Raw genomic sequence first — 10065 nt, forward strand, 5'->3', positions numbered from 1 at the left:
AGGGTTACGTAAGGAAACGTGGAAGCAAGAAACTCAGAAGCACATAAAATATCAACTCAGCAATGAAAAAAAAGGCCACAAATACAGAGTGACTGGGCCCTGTACAACTGTATTTCCCAAAAGGGCAGTACAGTCCCAAACAGTCTAGAGCTGGCAGTTTGCTGGAAACTCCCCTGCTCTACACTCTCACAATATTCAATCTCCTTTCTGTCCTTACAATGCTCGCACTCAGAGAGAGCCCGGGCCAAGACCCAAGTATTAAATATCCCTTGAAAGCTGGGAGAGTGTCACAGACCTCAGAGTTGAAAAATTTCTAATAAAAACCTGGTGTTTTGCTTTACTCACAGAAATGCCAAGTCTTTCCCAAGACCAAGTCCCTTGCTTTCAAAAATAATCCCAAATTTTGAATTCTATACTCATAACTAGGCAGCCAGTGGTCAACAAAATCCAGTCTACAATCACAGCAGGATGCTTTGCTCAAAGCATGACCAAGACAACACCTTGTAAGGGATCAGAAAGAATGTGGCAGCTCAGCACTTTGATCAATGGCTCCTTCCAGACCTTCCCTGGATGTATTTAGCTATGCTAAATACATGTTACAATTGGTTTTAATTTTGCCTATGTATTTGGAGTTCTCAACAGCTTTCTGAACTTGCAAAGCCCATTCATCCAGATGGGGGCTGGGATTTGTGTCCCAGTTCACTGAAGCTGTGACTGCACCACAATTCCAGGCTAAAGGGACAGGAGATGTCACTATCTAGTAATGGGAAGAACATTCTGAGAAGATACTTAGCCCAAAATAAAAATACTTCTGCTCCAAAACCATAAATGAGTTGTAGAAATTTTTTCGAAGAATCCTCTCCCCAGCTTACCTGGAAAAGATAGCTTTTTGGAGAACAAGTATCAGGGAGTCCCTCACTGACATGCTGACTTTGAGCAGAGGCTGGAAAGGAAAATAACCTTTGGAGAGAAAAGCACTAAGGCATGCCAAGCCCTTGGGGCATATGAGCTCATCTTCCTCAGGCCCATCTGGCCCTGCATTTCCAGTACTGTCATCGGTACAGTAGGAAGACCAAAACATATCAAAATAGACAAGAAAACCCAGAGAGCTGTGGCAGTGAGACACCTTAGCAGGTTAGTGAGGACACAGTGTAAGGGCTTAGGAAAATAACTGTTATCCCCAGGTTGGACAAAACAGGTAAAAGTTAAAACACCAGGGCAGTATCTCAACCTAGGCAAAGAGGAACACTGACATGGAGCTTGGAAGGAGAAAAATCAACGTGACAGCTACAGCTGTTCAGCTAAACACTGTAGATTTAGTTTTCTACAGGGTGCAGCATCTGGGCATCTTCCAGATGAAGGGTCAGCACAGAGCAGTTTTGGTCCTGTGCCAGACCACACCATATGCCTTTTGCTAGAGGGCACATGCAAATCCATGCTTGAAGAACAGTTCCATGCTACACCAAACAACCCACAGCAGAGAACGAAGGCTTATTTAATGAGGAGGGTTATCAGATCATGCATATAATTGTGGCCCAGAGCTGTCACTGGAACTAAAGGAGCAAGGAGATCCATGGAGAAATGCAAAGCTGTACCTGTACTGCCCGGAGAAGCCCTTGCACTGTGTCAATGGGCAGAAAGGACAAATTGTCAAAGGTCTCTGTGACTTTGGAGGATGAAGTCTGAAGCACGAGAGGAGCAGACACAACAATATTGGACAGCAAGTCTGAAAAATAAAAGGACAAAAAGAACAGCTGATGCCAAGGGGCCAGAAAAGACTGAGCAGAAGATGTCTGCAGAGCTAACAATTACAGACTAATCAAAGACCTTCCATGACACACAGAGGTCATGATAAAATGAGCATCGACAAACTGAGTCTACTGCAGACACCAAGCACTAAAAATGCTCCCAGCCCAGCTGAAGGGTCTCACCCCACCAGAGGGCACTGAGATGCAAGGGAAGAGGCTGCAGCACTGACATCCCAGCAGCCCCAGTGGCTCCCAAGCCCAAGGACAAGGAGAAAGCAAGGCTGGGAACATGGAACAGGCAACTGACTGATGATCCTGACTTTCTGTGCGTCAGCTGTTCCATGGCAACTGCCTGCAAACATATTTTTCACCTGTGATGAATACAAGGCAATCTGATGCAGCTGATACCTCAGTCAGAGGAGAAGAAACAACTGATTTTCTTGGCTTCAGGTCACTTCAGTAGGTACTTCAGCAACCAAATCACATCCTGGGCTGCATCAAAAGCAGCTTGGCCAGCAACTTGAAGCAGGGAATTCTCCCTCTCTACTCCACTTTGCTGAGAGCCCCCTTGGAGTACTGTGCCCAGCTCTGGAGTCCTCAGCACAAGCAGGACAGAGACCTGCTGGAGCAGGTCCAGAGGGGCACAGAAATGCTCTGAGGGCTGGAGCACCTCTGGTATTGAGATGGGCTGAGAGAGTGGGGTTGGTCAGCCTGGAGAAGCCAACTTTGGGGATACCCTGTTGTAGCCTTTTGGTACTCAAATGGGGTTTATAAGATGGGGACAGACTTTTTATCAGTTGCTGCTGTGATAAGAATAGGGCTAATAGTTTTAAACTAAAAGAAGGTAGATTCAAAGTGGATATAAAGAAGAAACTTTTTACAGTGAGAGTGGTGAAACACTGGCACTGGTTGCCCAGAGAGGTGGTACATGCCCCATCCCTGGAAACATTCAGGGTTAGGCTTGATGAGGCTCTGAGCAACCTGGTCTAGTGCAAGATCTCCATGCTCATTACAAGGCAGTGGACTAGATGACCTTCAAAGGTCCCATCCAACCCAAACCCAATTCTGTGATTCTATAATGTGTTTTGAGGAGCTGTGTTGTGACTGTCCACAGAGTAGAGCACATTTCTCTCTCTTTTCTGTTACCTATGAAGTGGCTAACAGGAGATGCTGCTTTTGTGAGGACTCTGTTCAGGACCTGCTCAAGAATATCACTTCTGATGGGCTCATGAACCTGAATGAGGAAGAACAATAAATAAAAATCAAAACCTTTAAGATACTCCTGTACTTCACAGCACAGGCATTGTACAGTACAAAGCAAATCCAGATCTGATAGGTAAGCAAGGATGGTCACCAGAAGTCCCATTTCAGCTAAATCCATACTACTTGATTCAAATTTCATCCCAGAACAATCAGAACCAGCACATCAAGGCACACACAGTACACTCAGAACATAATGGTTCCAATCATCTATGGGATGAAAATTTACCAGTTTGAAGATGAATGGGTTTCAATCCCATCTTGTCAGATTTTATTTGTACCTCTGAATTTTTCTACCTTCTCTACTTCTGCAGTTTCTTGGAAACTGTAATAGGGACTACACAAGTATCATGACAGCTGGAACAGATTAGAATTAGCTCTTCATGAGGCTGGCTGGAAAGGGTCAAATAGGAGACAAAATCTAGCATTGTTTGCAAAACACTCACAGTGGATATCGCAGGCAAGGTTTTGACACTGTTTACCAGGATAAAATAAGAACAGAGTTGTTCTCCCCCCACTAAAAAAAAAAAACAAACAAACTTCTCCAAAACCTACATTACCTTAAACGTTTCCAGCAGGATACTTGCTCCCAGTCTGCAAGCCTGCTGGGCTGGCATTTTTGAAAGGCCATAACTGTTATCAGCAGCTTTTCCTCCAAAGGGCTTTTTTGGTTCATAGGATTCCATTAGGCTGAAGCCAAGATCCACCAGGCCCTGAGTAACATGGTCCCAACCAAATGCACTGAGGAAAGCATTAAATAGAAGAGGAAAGAAACAACTTATCCATAGGAAAGTTTGGATTAGAGCAGAGGTAAAATCTTCTGCAGGCATTCCAGGGTCCAAAGCACCAGTGAGAGACACTTGGTGACAGCAGGGAAGATGACAGCCCCCATAACCCTGTGACTGTCCTTAGGCTGAGGGACAGGTGCTCAGCCCATCTCTGCAGTCCTGGTTCTCTATCAGAATTTGTTTCCAACCCAAAGGTTTCCTCACCATGGGGAATAATGTGCTTTCAGGTCTGACCTGAACTTAACAGCAGGCTACAACTGTGATGCACGAGTACCCTACTGATCTTCAAGATCTTCAAGCTGGAGAAAAACAGAAGAGGAATGCCTCCCATCAAACTAAAGGTCAACTGGTGACAGTCCAGAGCTATTCCACAGGATGTTTAAAGGACTAACCAGTGAACCTCCTTAAACAGTGAACCTACTCTTCATCCCTTGATCAGAACACAAACTACAGCCAGCAGCATGACTCACACTGCAGATTAGGCCCTGATCAGTTTAGTTCTTTGTACCACCAGACCCTGAGATTTGAGGCAGAAGGAGCAGATTTATACAGCCACATGTTGGTTTTTTTTTTTTTTTTTAATTCGCTAATATAAAACTGGGATAAAACCTTTGGATTTTGACACTGATCCCTGCCAGCACATGGTCAGAAGTATTTAGCATCCTAGAGTGTTTTAACAAAGCTGCAACTCTCCCCACTTCTAAAGCCCATTGAATGTTCTGCAGCACGTGGCAGCAACTCACCTATTTTCCACCACTTCCAGAATGACAGCAGTTATATCATATTGTTGAGGAAACAAATCCTGCAGAAACTTGGAGGCCTGAAGGAACTGCAGGTCCTTGCAGCTTCTTGTGATTGATGTTTTCAAGAAATCAAATATCTGGAACATAAAATCATTACGTGTAAGGAAATGATCTTTGAAATGGGACCTGTATAGTCTTGGGTATGTTCCAGTAAGAGCACCAGCCAGACACAAGTTCCACTACAGCCTGCCAAAAATCTTAACTCACTTCTTTGTCAGGACAAATACACTAGTCTCATTAAGTGCCTCAAGGAGGGTGACTTGCTGCCAGATGCTCTTCATGTGGCCACCACAGAGCCAAAACATTAAAAAATAGACTGTTTTTCTTCTCATCCTACAATACCAACCCACAGGAATCACTACTCTGGAAAACTGTGATATTGCTCTGGGGTCTTTTAGAGTGTTCAGTAAAGTACAGCATACACCAATGATCTAATTGCCTGCCCACGAGCATCCTGAAACCATATTAAGCCTAATTCTGATGGGACTCTGAGCTAACCATGCTTCCTTTCCTTTACAGGGAGTGCAGAGTGCATCCCCATGGAAGCTCTCTGCAAGCTTATCAAGCACATACCTGCTCTTGCAGTCTGTGTTTTACAGCAACTGACAGCAGAAGAGCTACACTGAAGGGACACAGGGCTCTACCAGGGTTCTTCTGTTGCTCAGTCTAGGAAACAGCAAGGAGCAGTGAGAAAACTTGTTGTCTTTACTGAAACACCCTGGAAATTCAGGAAGCCATCAGGCACATGTCTCTTTAAACATATCACAACACTCGCTAAAGAGAACATGACTGCAATCATAAAAATTATTAAATCCCTTGTCCAGATGATAAATTAAGTTTTTAAACCCTGCTTCAAGAAGTATCTTCAAGAACAGTGGCTGTTCCATCTCTGCCATACCTTCAGATGTTTAATTAGCTCCTCACCCAGGTCCTGGTCCAGGTTGATGACAGAAACAATGTGGAGAATAACGGTGCCTTCCACGTGGCGGAGCTGGTCCAGGGGCATTGTGGCCACCTCAAGGTCCACTGACCTGTAAGTTTTACCAGAAAATAATAAGCCAGCCAAAGCCAGAAATCATTCCTTATGGAACAAGAAGGATGTTCTTGTACAAGGTTTAAGTGTTCAAATTCAGGGAGGCCTGGGCAGGAGCAGTGTGCCTACAAATACCCAGGTAGTAAAGAAAGGGGGAGACAGGGCAAGAACTTACTGAGGAACCCTCTGTTCTTCCTTCTGTCTCTTATCCAGCTGATTGAAAAAACTGATGATTCCTTCCAAAACAGTCTTCTTACTGCCCTGCAAGGCGGGACATTACATTAAGCCATTGCAGGGTCTGCAGTACCCTAGAGAACAAAACTCAATTCCCACACCTATCACAAATTTAGGGTATCCTTCATTTCCCTCCATAAATTGCTCACATAGGTGAGCACTCCTCTATGGCTCATTTCCAGATTTCCAGCTTTCATATTTCTTTTGACTGCACTTATTTCTTTTGACTGCATTATAGAATAGCTGGAAGAAACTCAGGCTCACAGGTGTTCTGTTTGTCTTTTTTTTTCTTTTTTTTTTTTTTTTGAAGTTGTTATTAATTAGAAAGGATCCTTTATGTTTTAATCAATTGGGAAAGCTTTCAAATTCCTAACCTTAAATCTAAACAATACATTTTGGCCAGTAACCCAAATGACCCTCTATAACACACATATAATTTGTCTTTGGATCATTTTGGCATTGACTTGGTCACAAATGAAGCAAGGAAAAGAGCCAGATCACCCTGTCAAAGGGCAGAGATGTCCCTGGCAGTCTTGCTCTGGAGAAGAGCACAGGAGATGACACATTCCTAGTACAAGTCAGACTACAGCCCAGGAGACAATCATAGTGCATGAGCTATTATTGGTGCATGCAGATCATAGAGAGAGAGCAAAACCACACTGAGAAAAACCAATCCTCTCTGCTGTCTGCTAGGTCTGTGCTCATCCTTTATTTCCCAAAGCTTTGCTTTTTTTCCCACAAGGAAGACCAAGATCCCACCTTTCTCTGAGCAGTCAGCTTCCTCAGGCTAGAGGGAGTTAGAGGAAACAAAATCTGCTGGTGTTCTGTTGTGTCCCTACAGCGTGGTTTGGGAACAATCAGAATCCCTGCCAAAATCCAGACTACAGATCACTCTGGACTTTTTTTTTTCTGTTGGACTAAACCTGGGGGAAATCCAGCTCTTGCGAGCTTTACCTTTGCAGAAAGCAGCAGCAGCTGATAGACCAGAGGGGGAATTTCCTGCAGGTCTAACTTGGAGAACATCCTAAGGACCTTTTCCACCACAAACTGCAGCTCCTCTCCTGATAGTGGAATATCCCTGTTGAATCAATTTTTTTTTTTTTTTAATAAATATGTTGTTTATTTGCCAAGGTTCACTCACACATGGAACAAAATCCACGATGCCACGCCCAGATGTGTTTTGCATCCAAATCGGTATGGATGCTCATTGACCAGCCATCCATGGTGCTCTGCCTGGTATAGTCAGCCCTCCTGTTTGTACTTGCCCCAAACTGCTTATGAAATAGGACACAGACAGAACCATGGCACAAGTCAATGTTGAAGTGAAAAAGAATTACCTGAACATGTTGGCAAGATGTATCACACACCGAGGATCCCACCTGGTAAAACAAAGATATATTGGAAGATTGAGAGCAAGCTGGACTATCATTTAAGTCTTCCCCTCCACAATTATTCAATGCCACCATTTCCCTGTTACATTCTGATACTAAAATTAGAAGCCAGATTTCCACCAGAAATCATCAGCACCAATCTAACTACCCACATTTCCGTAGTTCTGAACTGCCCACGCCCATTTAATAACAAATGCCAGAAAAGGAATAAAACCAAGCACTTCCTGAGACCAGCTCATGCAACAGTCTCACAAGATCTGGGAACAGGGTACTCCACTACTTTCCCAGCTAGAGAAGACAGTGTCAGAGAGGGCACAGATTCAAGGATGACAGGACACACAGCCCGTGGTGATGCTTTTTCCAAGCACAATGTGAAACACAATGTTTTGCCACACAACCAAGACCTGCCAGACACACGTACTTGCTGGAGCAGAGGGTATTTATCAGCTGTTTCTTAAACTCTTCCCCATTCAGTTCACCTGAAAAAGCAAAAGTCTTAAGAGTTGATTCTAGAGGAAGGGAGTACAAGCTGCAGAGAAAGAGTTGATAGGGGGTTACCTTTCCCATAAGCCAGGTTCTCCTTTGAACTGGCCAGGGCCGTGAGAACAGTGGAAAACAGCTCCAAGGATTTCCCATTGGTCAGGCTGCCCCCTTTAATGACATCCACAAACAGGTTGGCAAGCTCTGCTAGCGCGTGGCCTGGCAGCTGGCGGGCCTGGGAGAACATAAACAGGAGAGAGCCTGAGGCAGTACACAGAATTCCACATACACATCCAAACTGTCACCAAAACCCAGCAGAAGACAGAATTTCTTACAGGGAAATGCTCCCTTTCAAGAAAAATTCAGCCTGAGATCACTGTTTTGTACTGTTCTTTACAGAACACAGCAATAAATCAAAATTATTTGTTGCTATAAGACACGTGAAAGCACGACACATGCTACCTGCTATTTGTAAGGTAAAGAAGAAAAGTTTATTCTCTGACTCTGACTTTTATACTTTCCTAAATGTGACATTGGATTGGAGAGTGAATGGGCCACCTCTCCAAAGACATTGGACAAACTACTAGTACATCAAGTTTCTCTACCCCCATAAAAAATGTAAACAATCTGTTGTTTACAGAAATTGTGTGGGAAAGTCCTCCAGCAGAATGTAAACTCAGAAGGCTTTAGAAAATCTTAAGAACCAGGGTGACAATTATGTGATTATAGGTTTGGAGTTTTGAGCCTAATGTTAAATATCTAAAGATAATAAAATTCACACATAGAGCCAACTCCAACACCAGCTAATTTAGTCTAAGGAAGATCCATGGAAAGGATACAACTAAGTTTCCTCAGTGGTTTAGTGAAATATCTCAATTTACATGTTAAATTATACTCAGCAGAGCCCAAGAAAGCCAGCCCAAAGGAGCTTTACCTCCAGCATCAGCAGTCCTATGATTTCAGACACCTTGCTCAAATGCAGGTCCCCTGATTCCACTAGTGGGACACAGTGCTTGTAAACCTGGAGTCTCCTGAGAACACCGCTTCTCTGGGAACAGGGGGAGCCTTACAGCAAGAAAATAGAGGGACAGAAGAATGGGGAGAAAAGTTATGCAAGTAATATGTTGCTAAACTGCAGGAAATCAGCAGGGATAAACTGTCACCTGGCTGCAACTTCTTATTTTACCTATCTAACAAAATAAATAAAAAACCCTAGAGAACAGGAAACGAGATACTTGGATAAAGTAGTCGGCCACTCTGTTAGCACATCCTGTGGTTCAGGATGTGCTAACAGCAGCCGGAGACCAGGGAGTGTCAAAACTTGAGAACCAGCTTGGCAACCAGCTCTCCTCACCTGGCCAGCTCAGCGCTACTGCGAGGTCCCTCAGGGCTCTCAAAAGTAAACCTTAGTCACCGCGGGCTCTCCACAACTCCAGTCCGGTTTGCTATCTCCCCGGATGTCGTGCTGTGCAGCCCTGGCGAGCGGGTTTCTTGCCAAAAGTGATGGTCCCCTGTACATCCCCGGCGAGCGGGTTTCTTGCCAAAAGTGATGCTCCCCTGTACATCCCTGGCGAGCGGGTTTCTTGCCAAAAGTGATGCTCCCCTGTACATCCCTGGCGAGCGGGTTTCTTGCCAAAAGTGATGCTCCCCTGTACATCCCTGGCGAGCGGGTTTCTTGCCAAAAGTGATGCTCCCCTGTACATCCCTGGCGAGCGGGTTTCTTGCCAAAAGTGATGCTCCCCTGTACATCCCCGGCGAGCGGGTTTCTTGCCAAAAGTGACTCTCCCTGTGCTGCAGAGCTGCACCCACCGGCCCCCACCAGGGCTGGGCCCGCAGCCCCCCGAGCGCAGCGCGCTCATCACCCACCTTTGAAGATCCCCCTCAGCAGAGCCGCCGTCTCCCTCCCCTTCAGGGCCTGCCTGGTCACCATGTCGCCCAGCTGCAAGACAGGGGGATGCTGTCAGCTGAGAGCCGCCCGGCCGCGGCGCAGCCCCGCTCCCCGCCCGGCCCGCGGGCAGCGCGCACCTCGCCCTCCGCCAGGCTCTGCAGGGCCTCCTGCAGCCGCTCGGGGCCGTCCTGGGCCGCCAGCGAGAGGATGCGCTGCGCCATGGGGCCGGGACCGCCCGGGACCGCCCGGGACCGCCGCGCCGCGGCTCCGTCCCCCGAAATTCCCGCCCGGAAGTGCCCGCGCGTCACGCGGGGAGCGGCTCCCGCCCTCCCGCCGGCCGCGGGTTCGAGTCCCGCGGGGGCCGGCGGCGGGCGGGCGGTGACACCGAGTGACGGAGAGGGGCGGGCAGGGAGGGACCGCGGCGGGTCTCCCGCTCCGGC

General features: G+C 46.3%; 1 protein-coding gene across 2 annotated transcripts in view; it reads right to left on the reverse strand.

The window, feature by feature from the left end:
• Nucleotides 1-9920, reverse strand: part of FANCI (FA complementation group I) — a 24905-nt gene extending 14985 nt beyond the window's left edge. For both annotated transcript variants that reach the window (XM_085588876.1, XM_021537619.4), the window contains exons 1-15: nucleotides 9763-9920; nucleotides 9604-9676; nucleotides 8672-8802; nucleotides 7816-7972; nucleotides 7679-7736; nucleotides 7204-7245; nucleotides 6821-6944; nucleotides 5808-5893; nucleotides 5498-5630; nucleotides 5173-5265; nucleotides 4540-4676; nucleotides 3569-3749; nucleotides 2895-2982; nucleotides 1596-1726; nucleotides 873-943 (exon numbers count right to left, since the gene is read on the reverse strand). In XM_085588876.1, the coding sequence (XP_085445002.1) occupies nucleotides 873-943; nucleotides 1596-1726; nucleotides 2895-2982; nucleotides 3569-3749; nucleotides 4540-4676; nucleotides 5173-5265; nucleotides 5498-5630; nucleotides 5808-5893; nucleotides 6821-6944; nucleotides 7204-7245; nucleotides 7679-7736; nucleotides 7816-7972; nucleotides 8672-8802; nucleotides 9604-9676; nucleotides 9763-9846 (1589 nt within the window). In that variant the 5' untranslated portion in view covers nucleotides 9847-9920. The remainder of the gene's footprint in view (nucleotides 1-872; nucleotides 944-1595; nucleotides 1727-2894; nucleotides 2983-3568; nucleotides 3750-4539; nucleotides 4677-5172; nucleotides 5266-5497; nucleotides 5631-5807; nucleotides 5894-6820; nucleotides 6945-7203; nucleotides 7246-7678; nucleotides 7737-7815; nucleotides 7973-8671; nucleotides 8803-9603; nucleotides 9677-9762) is intronic.
• Between the last annotated feature and the right edge of the window lie 145 nt (nucleotides 9921-10065).

This window comes from Lonchura striata, chromosome 10 (genome assembly GCF_050655825.1).
Source record: "Lonchura striata isolate lonStrDom1 chromosome 10, ASM5065582v1, whole genome shotgun sequence".
Classification (NCBI taxonomy): Eukaryota; Metazoa; Chordata; class Aves; order Passeriformes; family Estrildidae; genus Lonchura; species Lonchura striata.